The sequence below is a fragment of the Miniopterus schreibersii genome (genome assembly GCF_964146895.1).
Source record: "Miniopterus schreibersii genome assembly, chromosome: 15".
Lineage (NCBI taxonomy): Eukaryota > Metazoa > Chordata > Mammalia > Chiroptera > Miniopteridae > Miniopterus > Miniopterus schreibersii.
In genome coordinates, this window is record NC_138115.1 from 33333275 (window position 1) to 33349789 (window position 16515).

The window sequence follows — 16515 nt, forward strand, 5'->3', positions numbered from 1 at the left end:
CATTCTCTAGTGATAAATATAGAAATAGGGTTCCATTGTGATCTCAAGATAAAATTATTCAGGGTTGGTGTTATATATCCCAAATCTGTGAATGGATTTAGTCATGTCACTGATGTTAAGACTGGTTTTAGTATGTGGCTGACAGATTTTGGCTTCAGAGAACAGATTTGAGGGTGGTGATCTCTGGCTGGTTAGTGATGACCCTTTCCCTGCCAGGTGTCCCTCAGCACTCATTCCTGGCACCTGGGTCCTCGTTTAAAAGAATATTCCCTTAGCACTGGCTGCATGGCTCTAGGGTCTGTGAATCCCTTCGTGTATTTGACTTCATGGTGACAGAATGGCCATTCGCTTCAGTTGGTGGTGTCCACTCCTTCAGTGCTGTCGCTCTCTTAGAGCATCAGCTCGGTGGTAACCTCCATGTGGTACTTTGGAGAAGGGGGCAGGGTTAGGGAATGGGGTTGTGAATGTTGCTGCCGTGCAGTTTGTGTAGTTAGGGTTATCAGAGTGGAGTGCCACTTAGACAGAAAGGAGAGGATTGTTTTTGGGCTTATCTTTAGGGTGGGAGATTGGGCCCATGATCTTACATCTCTGAATTCTTGACCTCCTCTGATACCTGTCCTATGGGGAGGCTCCCGACCTGCCCCAGTGCTCTGGAGCTTTGGGCGCAGATCCCAGATAGACACCTGCACCATAGACCAGAGGTTGGCCTCCAGGGCTCTTTCGTGCTGCACTGTGTTCTTAATCCAGTCCAGAGAGAAAGGCCCGAAGAGGAAACTGCCTCAAAACCATTTTTCACATGAGCAGGGCTAAACCTTTTAGGTTCTCTCACTAGTAGGTCCACCACTTAGCACCTAATCGCCCCCCCAAAACAGATATTTAAAAAACAGTGGCTTTATCATAAGTATTTTCCTGATAAAATCAGGATCACATATACTGTAGCTAGAAAGAAGTCTATACTAAGTACAGTACTTCCAGACAGATCTCACATGATGAGCATTTTCTCTCTCTCTGCCAAGCAGATTTTGTCATAGCCCATTTAATTGTATTTATTTGCTAATTTTCCTCTCATTAGGATGAGTTTATTGAGGGCATGAATCAAAACATACTTGCATCTTGATTTCCAGTGTGAACCAAGTGCCTATACAGAGTTGGCAGGTGCCATCTGTAGTGTTTGTACAAGGAATGGGTGAGGGGCGCTGAGGACTAGAGTTTTGGGACCTCATAGTAAAGCATCGTCATCTGGCCATGGTTTGTGTGCCTGCTGTGTGCTGGGCACAGGATTCATCTGGGCAGGACAGGGCTGCCTGGTGTGTCACAGTTGGATATGGATATGTGTGGTTTGCTAGACTTGGGCTCTTTCTCTCAGTTCTTCATGTACTCACGCATCTGGAGGTGCAGTAGGTGCTTCAACTCCTGGCTCCAGGAGTTCTAATCATGCAAAGGGATTAATATGTGTGTATGTGTGTTAAAAGTTCTTTGTTGGACAGATTTTTTTTGACTGTATTGTGCATATTTTTTTAAGTCCATTCAGATGAGGTTTTTATGTCATTTGGATTCTTCTGTAGTGTTTAATGGAGTCCTTTTCTTCTAAAGGTGTCTGTCTTTCCAAAGTTTCTGGAGAAGAGGGATTTCCTCTCACGTACCTGAGAATGGTCTTTAGCAACGTCAAACAGCAGAGGGCGCTATAATTCAGGAGATGAAGCCACAAAAGTAGCTCATTGATGTATTTATTTTAAACATGGAAGCTGTGGAGATGCTATATACCTCCTCTGTGAAAGCATATAGTGTATGTGTTAATAAATATTAACTGTAGTCTTTTAAAAGTTGTATCTTGTCTGAAATGAGAGGGAAATTAAGTATTCGTGGGAAATAGTCAATTAAATATAAGAGAAAGTAGCTAGTGACCTTTTCTGGAGTACTTCCAGTCCAGGACTGGTTTTTTAAGACTATAAAAAATGACCGGATATTTAAGGTCATAGAGCAGAAGAGAACATCTTTTAAGGTCAGAGATCAAATCAGTAGAGAACATTGTGTGCTTTTCATGTAAGTCTGCTGGTAGGAAAACAACTGGGGGAAAATGATACTATTGCTCTTTGATGGCTGAGAAACATCAAGATTGGATGTTTACATTTCTTAGACGTTGAGATGAGAATGTTTTGTGGTCCCAGGTTCCAATAAATTTTTCCTCCCTTGGTATGTGACTAGGTTTGTTGCATTTCCTAGGACCCTACCCAAAAAGGGTTTCTATGGCATAGAATTATTGAAGGCTTGAAACTTCCAGGAGATCTGGACTGTAGGAGTGTGGTCAGAAGAAAAGAAAGAAACACGAGACTTCCGTAACTTAGAAGGCACATCAGCCTATTGATTTGTCAAATGCCAGTGAAAGAGTTTTCATTGCTTTTTTTTCACCTTTTAAAACTGTTTTATTGAGATACACTTTATATACCATAAAATTTACCCATTAAAGTGTAAAATTTACCCACTTAAAATGGCTTTTAGTGTATTCACAGAACTGCACAACCATCAGCACAATCAAATTTAGAACATTCTCATCGTACCAAAGAAAACCTCTCTACCAGTTATCAACTCCCCGTCCTCACCCCTTTAGACAACCACTGTTCTACTTTCTGTGTTTATGGATTTGCCTATTCTGGACATTTATATCAGTGGAATTATACAATATGTGGTCTTTTCTATGACTGGCTTCTTACACTAAGCATAATTTCAGTGTTTATCTATCTCATAGCATGTGTCAGTACGTCATTCCATTGTATGGATACACCATATTTTGTTTATACATTCATCAGTTGATGGACACTTAGATTATTTTCACATTTAGGCTCTTATCAATATGCTATTATGAACATTCATGTACATGTTTTTAAGTGGATATATATTTTCATTTCTCTTAGGTATATACATAGGAGTGGAATTTTTGGTCATATGAAAACTCTGTTTAACATTTTCGGGCACTGCCAAACTGTATTTCCAAAGTGGTTGTGCCATTTTTCAGCCCGACCACAATGTATAAGGGTTCCAGTTTATCCAGATTCTCACTAACACTTGCTGTCTTTTTGATTAGCCATCTATCCTAGTGAGTGTGAAGTGATAGCTCACTGTGATTTTGATTTGCATTTCCCTAATAACTTATGATGTTGAGCATCTTTTCATGTGTTTATGTTACTGTTATATACCTTCTTTGGAGAAATGTTTATAAAAATCCTTTGCTCGTTTGTCTTTTTATTACTGCATTGTTAGAGTTCTTTACATAATCTGTATACAAGCCCCTTACCAGATATATGATTTGGTCAGTTGTCTGTCAGTTGTCTTTAATTTTCTTCCCCCCCAACACAAGAAGTTATAAGAAAGTCACAGAGGTGGAAGAAGTGAGCCAGTTGGGCTGCATGGACTCAGGAAACAAGTTACTGATGCAAAATAAGGGCCCTTGGAGCCTAGGAGAAAGAAAGCAAAATACATGCCTAAGGAAAGAAGTGGGGAAAGGTGTGGGCAGGCTCGAGAGAGAGAGGGAGAGAGAGAGTGTGCTCTTTTAATTTTCTTGATGGGATCATTTATAGCACAAAGTTTTATATTTTGATGGAGTTTAGTTTCCTTATTTTTTCTTTTAACTATGTGTTTTGGTGTCTAAGTAACATTACCATGAAGAGTTACTCCTATGTAAGTCTTCTAAGAGTTTATAATTTTAGCTCTTACATTTAAGTCTGTGAGCCATTTTGAGTTAATTTTTGTATATGGTGTGAGATAGGGGTCAAACTTTGTTCTTTTTATATGTGGATATTCAGTTGTCCCAGCACCATTTGTTGAAAAGTCTGTTCTTTTGCCACTGAATTGTCTTGGTACTCTTGTTGAAAATCAACTGACCATATAGTTAAATGTTTATTTCTGTACTCTCAATTCTTTTTCATTGATCTATATGCCTGTTCTTAAGCCAGTATCACAATGTCTTTCTTCATTACTATAGCTTTCTAGTAAGTTTTGATGATCCTGTGTTCCTTGAATTTCCATATTAATTTTATGATCAACTTGTCAATTTCTGCAAAGGAACCAGCTGGATTTTGATAGATATTGCATTGAATCTGGATGTCATTTTGGGGAGTATTGCTATCTTTACATATAAAGTCTCCCAATCCATGAACATGAGATGTCTTTCCATTTATGTAGATCTTTGATCTTTTTCAACAGTGTTTTGTGGTTTTTCACTATACAACTCATATGCTACTTTTGTTAAATTTATTCCTAATTATTTTATTCTTTTTTATGCTATTAGAAATATAATTTTTCTTAATTTCACATTTAGATTGTTTGTTGTATAGAAATTCAGTTGATCTTTATTATTGATCTTGTATCCTGCAAACTTATTTGACTTGTTAGTTTTATTATCTTCATAGTAAATTCCTTAGGATTTTCTATATACAACATCATGTCATCTGCAACTTCTTTCTCATTCTCTCCAATCTGGGTGCCTTTTATTTCATTTTCTTGCTTAATTGCCTTCGTTAGAACATCTAGTACAATGTTGAATAGAAGTGGTGGGAGCAGATATCCTGTCTTGTTTCTGTTCTCGGGGGAACTTTCAGTCTTTCACCATTAAACATGGTATTAGCTGTACATATTTTGTAGATGCCCTTTATTTGGTCACATAAGTTCCCATTTATTCCTAGTTTGTTGAGTATTTTTATTATGTAAGGATGTTGAATTTTTTCACATGCCTTTTCTGCATCTATTGAGATGATCATGTGGGCTTTGTTCTTTATTTCATTGATTGATTTTCAGATGTTAAACCAACATTGTATTCCTTGGATTTTTGCATCTATATTCACAAGGGATATTGATCTCTAGTTTCTTTCCTTGTGATATTTTTCTCTGGTTTTGGTATCAGGGTAATAGTAATACTGGCCTCAAAAAATGAGTTGGGAAGAGTTCTTTTCTAATTTTTTGGAAGAATTTGTGAAAGATAGTATTAATTATTCTTTAATTGTTTGGTGGAATTCACAAGCGATACCACCCAAACCTATCCCTATCTTTGTAGGAAGTTTTAAAATTAGTAATTCAATTAATTTGTTATGGGTCTGCTCAGATTTTCTCTTTCTTTTTTAGTCTAATTTGGTAGTTTTGTGTCTTTCTGGGAATGCGTCCATTTCTTCTAAGTTGTTTAACTCTAGGTCAAATAGTTGTTCATAGAATTCCTTTATAATCACTTGTTTTTGTAAGGTTGGCAATGATGTCCCATCTTTCATTCTTGATTTTAGTAATTTTATATATTTTTTTTCTTAGTCTAGCTCAAAGTTTGTCAGTTTTGTTTATCTTGCTGCCCACTTTTAAAATTGCTTCAAGAGTAATAATTTATTTGCCTTTCCTTTTAGGATTGATTTCTTTATCCCAGGAGTCTCTGTGGTTGGTGGGTTCTCAATATGCTCCAGCCCCCGACTGCTAGAGCAAGAGAGAATGATAGAATTGGCAGTGAAATATACGAACCACCCTCCTGCTCTCTGGATTCACAATCAGGTGAGCAAGTCTCTGTTTAAACCTGCAGGTTAGGGCATCTCTGCCTCCCACAAAATTTTTATTCAGCTCACTTAATTTAAGAAACCTAGGCTTGAGTGAGGAAGGTACGTGCTCACAAAGAGCCAACCTTGCATCCAGAATTCAGACTCCAAAAGGCTGAAGAAGCAGAATCTTTTTGGTGCATTAAAGGTGACTCCAAGATACTTTGGGATCTGGAAATACCTTCTGGGTTACCAAACAGTATTTAGTTGAATACTACTGTAGGAGTAAAACATTTTACTTTTTATGTAAGGTTTTGAATATTGGCTCTTTGTATGTCTCGTAAATGGTAAACCTACAAATCACGTTCTTTTGTCCTTATCATCCTAAATAAAGGGAATTAAACTGTCATTCTGTCGTTATTTGGAGGGACCACAGTCCCTGAGTACATCGCTCATACCCAGAGCTAAGCACCGCTAAATCTGTGGTGCCATTGCCTCTCCACTCAGGCCCTAGAGAGCTCATCTCACGGGATTCTGAGGGAATCCACGTTTGCTGCTACCCACTCGCGCTTCCTCATGGGACTCAACTACAGTCCTGCATAAGCTGCGTGTTCATTCCCTACTAGAACTCTGATAACAGAGAGGGAGCTCAGAGCACATCAGTTATTTGTCTTCTTAGTTTTTGACCCTCATGTGTTGTTTTTTTACTGCATTCCCTTCACTTCTCGAGTGTGCCTACTTTATTTACCAACAACCCATCCCATCCCAGGCATTTTCTTATCCCCTTTACCAAAAAGGAATGTACCTGTACAAATTTGTAGGTATAGATAAACTGATTTTAAGATTTATATCAAAGAGCAAAGGAACTTGAATAGCTAAAACAGTTTTGAAAAAGTAGACTAAAATGGGAGGAATCATATTACTCAAATTTAAGATTAAAATAAAGCTATAGTAATCAAAACAGTGTGGTACCGGTATAGGGATAGACTTACAGATCATGGAACAGAGAAGAGAGTTCAGAAATAGACTGACATACATATGGCCATCTGATTTTTGACAGAGGTGTTAAAGAAATTCAGTGGAGAAAGGATAACCTTTTCAACAAATAGTGTTGGAACAATTGTTTATTCATATACAGAAAAGAACCTCTCATACTTTGTATTCAAGGCTAGATCAGAATAGGTTGTAGATCCAAGTATAAAACATGTAACTATACAAGTTTTAATAGAAAGCGTAGGAAATATTCTGAACTTGAGGGTGGGCAAAGATTTCGTAGACATGACACCAAAAGCAAGATCCATAAGTTTGATAGACTTAATCAAAATTTTAAACTTTTTTAAAAAAATATCTTTATTGATTTCAGAGAGAGGAAAGAAGGGGAAGAGAGAGCGAGAGAAACACCAATGATGAGAGAGTCATTGATCGGCTGCCCAGCCCGCAACCTGAGCTTGTGCCCTGACTGGGAATCGAACCCCGATCGCCTGGATCCTAGGTTGATGCTCAACTGCTGAGCCACGCCCGGCTGGGCAAAATTTTAAACTTTTTAATGCAAAAGACACTATTAACAATTAAAAACAAACAAGCTGCAAACTAGGAGAAAGTATTTGCAATTTAGATATTCAGCAAAGGACTTGTATCCAGAATACGTAAAGAACTCTCAAAAAATCAGCAAAAACAACAAACATGATTTAAAAATGGTCGGAGGATTGAAGAGACACTTTACTAAAAAGGATATAAAGATGGCAAATAAGCAATGAAAAAATGCTTAACATCTTTTAACATTCATTATTAGGGAAATGCAGAGTAAAACCATATATAGTGGGGTAGCTGTACAGACTTATTAGAATGACTAAAATTGAAAATATTGATAATGCCAAGTGCTGAAAATATTGATAATGCCAGGGAACAAGTGTAACTGTAATATTGCTAATAGGGATGCAAAGTACTATAGCCATTCTGGAAAACATTTTGGCAGTTTCGTATGAAATTAAATACACACTTACCATAGGACCCAGCAGTACCAACCCTGGGTATTTATACAGATATGAAAGTTCGGTTCACATAAAAGCCTGTATATGAGTGTTTATAGCAGTTCTGTTCGTAATTGTCAAAACTGGAAACACCCCGAATTTCCCTCAATAGGTGAATGGATAAACAAACTGATACTTTCAAACACTGTACTGTTACTCAACAGTTAAACTGCTTATTGTTGGCACACAACAACTAGGGTGAATCTCAGAGGCATTATGGTGAGTGAAAGAAGCCAGTCTCAAAGGTTATATACTGTATAATCCCATTTATGTCACATTCTGGAAAACAGAAATATAACGACAGAAAACAGATCCATGGTTGACAGGGGTGAGGGGTAGGGAAGGGTGTGCGCATAAAGGGATAGCACAAGGGAGTTTTTTGGGGAGTGACAGAACTTTTATATCTTGATTCTGGTGGTAGTTACACACATCTGTGTATGTGTTAAAATTCATAGAACTGGGCACCAGCAGCAGTTTTGCTGTAAAATAATTTAAACAATAAGGGATTTTTGAATCTGTGGGGACATAAAATATATGCTCTCCCTGTGGTTTGTGTGTCCAGTTGTGGGTGCAGAGCAGCCCCTAACTGCCTGCCTCAGCGTGTCCCTTTTAAGCGTATCCTGCCGCGTTTTTATCCCCTGGCCTGAGTATGTCCTTCAGCATGACCTCAGCGGCATCATTGCTTTTTAGATTCTCTTTGGATTTTCATCCATTACAGTCTCTAGGCTGCATCCTGAGTCTCTAAACTATGCTGCAGGGCTGGGGCCAGCAGGGTGTCGCCATGCCCAGAGCTCACTGTTAAAATGAGCTTAGCTGCCCTAGCGGGTTTGGCTCAGTGGCAGAGCCTTGGCCTTTGGACTGGAGGGTCCCTGGTTTGATTCTGGCCAAGGGCACGTATTGCAGACTCCATCCCCGGCCCTGGCCAGGGTGTGTTCAGGAGGCAACCAGTCATGTGTCTGTCACATTGATGTCGTGTCCCGTCCCCCCCCCACACACACACACACCGTGCTCTCTCTGAAAAGCAACGGAAAAAATATCCTCAGATGAGGACTTAAAAAAAAAAATGAGCTTAGCCATCCTGGCTCCTAGTGCCACAAGCCCCTCCGGTTGTCAGCCTCCCACGTGACCTGACCTGGTCCTGGTCCATAGCTCCCCGCTTGGTTTCATGCCTCATTGGCATTTCAATGAAGAAACTTATTCTTAGAGGCTGTAGAAAATCTCTGAGTGGCGTTGCTTGAATGCACATCCTAATTGTAGTGCTTGCTCCACTCTGCCCAGTGGGAGTTGCAAACAGCCTTTATGAAGTCAGATTTTTCTTGGAACCATTCTCAGGTGGTTATATCCCTCCTGAGAATTTGTCTTATTAAGCTATTAGAGTGGACAATGGAGGCACGTGAGTGTCTGGGTGGCAGCAGGCTGTTCTCTTGGGACATGGGATAAAGTGCCATAAATATCTTCCTTTATTTTATCTGCTTTGGCTCAAACTCCTGGCAGGGTAAAGGGTTCTAGACAGCTATTGTGTGCCTGCTCCCGTTGCTGTAGAAGTTGTTTGTTTCACAAGTAGAAAATCTATACCCAAATTAGATACATTGCTGTGTAATTGAAGGTAATATCCTTTTACTCACTTCCATATTGTGCTGTACAGACTGTGAGCCTTGTGTTGATGCTACCCTGGCAGTTTTTATTGATCAGCAAAAGACAAAAATGCCTTTTGATTCTTTCCAGATGCTGGCAAATTAGAAGATAGATCTCCCAAAGATTATTTTGTCACTAAGGAGACAACAGGCTTCTTGAGTATTATCTTTCCCTTGGGCATGTTTTCTTGCCAACTTTAGGGTTGAAAATACTGTGGTTTCTAAAAACAATAACCTGAAGGCTTTGTTTATTATCATTACTAAGCATGCCGAAGATGACCATTGGAGAAAATTCTTTCTCTCTCATTTCTTAGTCTCTTTTAGAGTCGTAGAGATAAAAAGATAAGTGTACAGGCAAACAGGAGGGGGAGGCAGGGTATAGAGAGATTAAATCCATTGTCATTGTTAGGCAGAGACTGTTGTATCATAATTCTGTTTTCAAGACTTGAAAGGAAGGAGTATTTTAAAGCACTTTGGTAGCCAGTTTAGTGATTCCTACATTTGAGTTGTTATTAACAGAATGCTCCCAGTTGCTAATTCCTTTTGTCAAAAATGAAAACCACTTATAGTCCTCAGGTAAAAAGTCTCCTACATATTTAAAATAGTTAAGTTCAGATGTGGCTTTTTTCCTCTCAGAGAAAGGATTTCCATTCACTCAACAGTTCTTTACCAAAAAGGACCTGTTTTGTGAATTCAAATAATTTTTCATTTTTTTCTTAGGTTTTCTCTAAGATTAACTCTTCTTTAAGTTGTAGAGCCCTAAATGAAATTCATGTCAAAAGTACTGCCTGCCTGCCTGGCTGGTATGGCTCAGTGGTTGAGTCTTGACCCAGGAACTAAGAGATCAAGGTTCCATTTTCAGTCAGGGCACATGCCTGGGTTGTGGGCCCAATCCCCAGTAGGGGCAAGAGGCAGCCAATTGATGATGTTTCGCTCTCATTGATATTTGTCTATCCCTTACCCTTCCTTTCTCTAAAAATCAATAAAAACTTTTTTTTTTTTTTTAAAGTAATGCCTACCTGCCTGCCATGCACAGTGCCAAGGCGTGAATGCTAAAGGTTTGATCTTCAGAAAGCACGTGGTACATTATTTCTTCTTAGGAGGGATTTCATTTGGCTAATTTATGTCAGGGACATGTAATGGAACAAACCTATTCTCTTAATATAAATTTGTTTGTAGATTCTGTTTTTTAGTGACAGGGAAGAAGGAAGCAGGTACCCCAGTGCTTTTTCTCAGATAGCTACAATGACCCCAGGATCCTCTTCCATGTAGCTTAATTCCAGCGGGGAGATTCCCCCAGTGTGTCATGTAATGCCCACCATGGTCCTAATGGGGTGATCAGGACCGCTGCTGGGACCCATTTTTCAGATGCGGCTGCAGAGGCTCAGAGACATGAAGGGACCTGCCGGATTTCATAGGGGCTGTGATTAAAATTCAGTCTTCTGACTCCTAGATTACTGCATTTTCCTTCAGACTAGGTGTTCTCAACCCTGTCAGATATAATGGCCTTTTTCTAAAACTACCCTGAAATGAAATCCAAAGGTAATGTAATCAACACATAGATTTTTTAAAAAATAGCATAATTCTCCAAGTGTGATACAAAGGAGAAATTAAAGGGAAGTGATTCATAACCGAAGACTATGTATTTCAGTGTATAAATGTTTGGACATATCTAAGCTAGAAGATAGAATGAAGTAGTCACACAGCTGTTCCTCGGCGTAGACTCACCATGAGTACACTGTCTGCAAAGGCAGGTGGTGCAGGTTGTATGTTGACAGAAGGACCACACGTATGTTACCAACTGGGATGTGGTTTTCTAGAACAGCAAACATGCGTGGTAACATTTTGAGCACAACAAAGTGCAGTCCACATGGTGGTTACATTCTCGAAAATTCAGTTTGTGTTAGATCCATGCAAAAAACCCCCAAAAAACAAAACTCTGAGTTTTTTCTGTAAAATGAGTTAGAACCTAGTCTCAGATCACTACAAACCAGTTTTCACCTATACACATATGTCCCATGGGTCACTCAGAAGTCTGCTGGACAGCCCTGTGCGTTGTAGATAATGGTGTGCCACTAACCCAGCTCTCTGAGTGAAAAAAGCTCTGGTTTGTAGCATTTGCTGATTACTGTGGTGTAAACACTCCCACAATGGCTGATTTCAGACTACCAGTAGGTACTGACTCAGTATTCCTACACATTCAACCATCAGCTCAGGAGGAGCCAGCTCCAGGACACTGCTACCTGCATGGGACATCTGGCATCTCTCACCCTGCCCTCTACATGCCAATTGGTTTCTCCATATCATTGTGACAATATAAAAGTGTCACTACAAGTTTCCAAAACACCCCCCTCGGGCGGTCTTTTCCCTATGGAGAACTGGGACATTCAGCTCTGATCAAATTTCTGGTGTAAGTGACTTCAGGGAGCAGTAGGTGCTTTACGGGGGTGGGTGTATGTAATACCCCTCCCCCTTCCTCCTGCAGTGGGAAGCCTCAGGCTTCCTCTTCCCACTGCTTCTGGGAGAAAGGAACACTGAACAGTGCTGAGGTGCTGGCCACTGGCCTCAGTCTGTGCAGCAGGTCTGGCTGTGCCTGCTGGTCACTAGGAGGAAGCCCTGGTACCCACACTCCTCAGCTCTGATGAATCCAGGGTCAGTGACACTTGCCCTGTCTCGCCTTTCTCAGCTCCATGGCTGTGATCAGAACAGGAGCGCCACTCAGAAAAGGAAACTCATGCTTTAGAGCTGTCCCCTGTGCCTCTTTTCACGTCCCAGTTCCTCACCTCCATAGTTAACAAATGGCAAACTTATTCAAGCGAGTCTCCTTTTCTCAATAGTGGAGCTGACTGTGCAGTATAGATCCCAAAGGCAGAGTAGCAAATGGCCTATGTAATGGACAAGTGGCATCAATTCACAGGGCCCTGGGAAACTTGAGAGCAAGCTGTAAAAATAGTCCTAAATACTGATCAAAATGCTGGGGGTAGACGCAGTCAGTTTTACTAAAAAAGAACATTTGGTTTAAGACCCTATACTACAAAGGATTCAGGGATCTTTTCTTTCCTGCCTCAGTGCGCACTTGACTCTGAAGTGGCCGTGAGAGTGGGTGGAGAGTTCTTCTTTGACCCGCAGCCTGCAGACGCCTCTAGGAACCTCGTGTTGATTGCAGGAGGCGTCGGAATTAACCCTCTGCTTTCCATCCTGCGGCATGCGGCCGATCTCCACAGAGACCGGGCAAACAAAGGAAGTGGCTATGAGATAGGGACAGTGAAACTCTTCTACAGTGCAAAAAGTACCAGCGAACTCCTGTTTAAGGTAAGGGAGAAATGTATGTTTCACAGCTTGCTGGCAGCAAACGTGTCACAGTATCAACTTCCATGGGACTTTCATCTCAGTTCTGTCTCCTCTGCAACAGTTCAAACAAAAGGCCTGACAAGTCTTAATCTGATCATGCTCAAATGCGAATTAGCCTGGGTATCTTACCAGGACACTTAAAACAGCTGATGTGGAGGAGGCTCCCAGGGGTGACAGGATAGGGCAGGTCTTGAATTTAGAGGTGGATGGACAGAAAAGTCGCCATGGCCCTGAGACTCTGTAAAGAGTCAGGAGACACGCAAGTGCGTTCATCTGTTACAAGAGTAGGTGAGACTGTGGTGGGGACCCAGCTGGGTAAATGAAACCCCCGTCAGTTGCATCTGTTGAAACTAAGTACATTTGATGGAGAAAGCTTTCACTGGGCTGCTTTGCAGCTGCAAGGATGAACAAAAGATCAGAAACAGTTAAAAAGACAGAACTGTGGTCAGTGAAACTGCTGCTTAATTGCCAAGGCTTGAGAAAAAGGAAAAAGAAAAAACTCCCGGAGAGTTAGTAATATGCTTGTTAGCATATTCAGATTTCAATTAAAGTCAAATAGCCCTCTGTACTCTGAAAGCTCTGGCCTGCCGGGCTGCAAACAATATCTCGGTAAGTAGAGCGGGAGCGCAGACGTGTGCAGAATGGGAGGCGAGGTTCGGCGTCAGTGGTTGTGCACATCTGTTTTGATTTTTTTAAATTGTAGTGTGACCAAATATGTTTGACATTCCAGAAAAATATCCTCGATTTAGTAAATGAATTTCCCGAGAAGATTGCATGCAGTTTGCATGTTACAAAGCAGACTACACCAATCAGTGCCGAACTCAAACCATACATCACGGGTGAGTCCCCTAAAGATGTTTTGACTGTCTCCACGTAGTTTATTTGATGGGCATGCCAGTTGGTTGAGTGTAGATGGTTTATTGTGTGGAGTTGCTGGCTGGGAATGTCACTACCTGGGGAACTGAGAGGTGATTCATCATGGAAAAATAAGGAGAGATTACTTTGGATTTATTTATTATATACAATGTTCCTACTGCCCATATTAAAAATTTATTTTCCACATTTTTTAGGGGACCTTTGCATCATCACTGTAGTATGCATGCAAAGAATTTATATTCCAGCCCTGGTGGAATCGATGCCATTTGCCATTAATGGTAATTTAAATTACTTGTGGTTTCCCCTGCCTGGAAGGATTTTTCACAAAACAGCTTCGTTACTTTGCTGAAGGCAGTTTTTAATCTCTCCCAAAGTGCAGCAAGCTTGCTGCCCACCTGAGAGGGCATTGCGGTTGGCTCCCCTCTTACTCGCCATAAGTTAGGAAACCCAGGTGCCAGCTGGAGCCATTGTGGGAGTGGCTCAAGACTAGACTCACTAAGCCCGAGTTACTGAAGGTGAACACTGTCGCCGAGTCGTGGTTCGTCGTTCCTCGTTCCAGTACAAACATGTCTGGCCTAACTTGGTGTCTATTCTGTTTCTTGGTAGAAGGAAGAATAACAGAGGAGGACCTAAGAGAGCACCTTTCGAAAGAGACTTTGTTCTATCTCTGTGGCCCCCCTCCGATGACAGACTTTTTCTCCAAGCAGCTAGAAAGCAGCCATGTTCCCAGAGAAAACATCTGCTTTGAGAAGTGGTGGTAGGGAGCCAGCGACGGTAGAAAGGAGAAGGCTGTGGGATTTACTGGGGACAGTGAAGGCATTGTGTTACGTGATTTGTGGCAAGATGAAGTCACCTCTACTCGGCCTTCTCTGATGAAGTCTGTGGACAGAGTGACCTGCAGGAGGAGAAAAGAAAAATCACCGGACAAGTCTTACCTGATCAACTTTTTGCAAAGACTTCATTGATTGAACCATTTTTTACTGTATTGACTTTCTTTTATTAGTAAGTGTTTGACTATCTCATGATGTACCTTGAATTGGTCAATATAGATTTTCTTTCCCCTAAGGGAAGAAAAAGACATATACTTAACATTTAATCATAGGAAAATGGGGTTGTGTGTGTGAAATGTAGGCTATCGTTAAATTATTTGACAGCAGCCTAGATATCTTATATTCAATAAACTTATTATTTAAACACATTCTTAATAGTGTTACTGTGAAAATTCTTTATACTTAAAGTCTTAGTTGACCGCACCATGGCCTGCAGCCTGGCCTCTTCAGACCAGCAAAATTGGGTTTGGAAACTGAAAATTGTTAGGAAAACTGCTTTAGGGAATTGAATACCAGCATATTTGCTTAATGTTAATGGGTATCCTAAGTATATATCCTGACTGATTGTTAGTTTCTTCTCAAATGAAACCCTTCCTGTGTTCGGTGTCCTGGCTGCCTGCCTCGCGCTACGTGTAGGGGCGGCTTCTTGGGGACAAAGGCGTTGGGGACTGCTGTGTTTCATGTGGAATCTGCCTTCAATGGCCAGGCTGGCTGGCTGTAGAAATGTGCTTAGGATTGATTAGGGGGTACAGAGCAGTTTCCAAATCCTGCTTCTCTGCCTTTTACTTCATTCCTTTGCCAGGGTCATTTCTGGCAGCAGCAGCAGCTCCTCAACACACACTTGTTGAATGACTGAAAGAAAGCAACTAATGTCTAACTCCTTGCTGAGCCCGGGATGGGGAGGCAGTCCCCAGGACGGGGGAGAGCATGGTACAGCCTCGTTCCAAGGCCTCTCTGGTGAAACTGCTAGAAAGCAGACTGTAGATCTTAGTCTTGTTCAGATTTTTAAAAATCCAGAAGAAATCCATGGGCTGAGGCCAGACCATCCTTTCTGTGACTAGCAGCCTTGGGCTGAAGCTGCCTGCTCGTAGAACACAGAGGACACACGGAGTCTGGGAAGATTGACACATTAGTGCTGGAGACCCAGGAGCTCCAGTCCACAGATCCCGTTCTTGAGCTGATGAGAAGACAGGTGGCCCCTCTCATCTCTGGCTGCAGGCCTCACAGGAACTTAGGGCTGAAACAAAGTGTTGATTCACAGACCTGATGATGGCATCACCATTCTGGCCTCTACCCTGTTTTGAATTTTGTCAGGTTTTAAGCAGAGATCATTTGTCAACCATTTTCTTTTTTTCCAATTACAGTTGACATTCAATATTATTTTTTATGTTAGTTTCAGGAGTACAACACAGTGGTTAGACATTTATGTAATTTATGAAGTAATCCCTCCAGTAAGTCTAGTACACACCTGGCACCATACATGGTTATTACAATACTATTGACTGTATTCTCTACGCTGTGCTTTATATCCCATGACTCTTTTGTAACTGTCAATTTCCACTTAATCCCCCTCACCTTTCCCCCCAGACCCCCTCCCATTTGGCAACCATCAGTTTGTTCTCTGTATCTATGAGTGTGTTTCTGTTTTGTTTGTTTGTTTTTTAGATTCCACATATAAGTGAAACATATGGTATTTGTCTTTCTCTGTCTGACTTATTTCACTTAGCATAATACCCTCTAGGTTCAATGCCAGATAGGAATTCAGTGGGAGGAAAGGAGCTATTAGCCTGATGGGAATATGAACATCCATTCAAGGCAGTGATCATCAGCGTTTCGGGGGTGAGGGGAATGTGAGACGCTCTGGCCACTATAAGGAGCCAATTCATCGGCTGTCCCCCAAGTGTCCAGGCTGAGGGCTGGGCTTTAGGGCTGAGTACTCGAGAGCATAGCACAATGAGAATCAGGGATGTGGGGGCAGAAAGGGGTTCTGCCAGCTGGTTGGCAGGGTGGGAGACACAGGTGTGGAGGCAGTGGCTCCCCCAGGCCTTTCTGTGTTGGGAGTGGAGGTGCAGAGTGAGCGTCACCAGTGTAGCGTGGAAGGAGTGCCGCCCACTCTCTCCACCCACCCACCACCACAACTGTGCGCCTGCTGTTGTCACAGAGCGAGGGCCGCCTGACCTGGAGATCCCCGCTCTGCCTGTCACCATGCCGGTGACTCACTGCCACCCTCTGTAAACCACTGGGATGGGCCAGGTCGTGACCTCCGCATGGACTGTAGTTCCTTCCAGCT

General features: G+C 41.5%; 1 protein-coding gene across 1 annotated transcript in view; it reads left to right on the forward strand.

The window, feature by feature from the left end:
- The window catches only part of OXNAD1 (oxidoreductase NAD binding domain containing 1), a 34555-nt gene extending 18639 nt beyond the window's left edge, over positions 1 to 15916 (forward strand). The window contains exons 6-9 of the mRNA XM_081159109.1: positions 5382 to 5523; positions 12238 to 12480; positions 13250 to 13358; positions 14002 to 15916. Of these exons, the coding sequence (XP_081015235.1) occupies positions 5382 to 5523; positions 12238 to 12480; positions 13250 to 13358; positions 14002 to 14156 (649 nt within the window). The 3' untranslated portion in view covers positions 14157 to 15916. The remainder of the gene's footprint in view (positions 1 to 5381; positions 5524 to 12237; positions 12481 to 13249; positions 13359 to 14001) is intronic.
- The last annotated feature ends 599 nt before the right edge of the window (positions 15917 to 16515 follow it).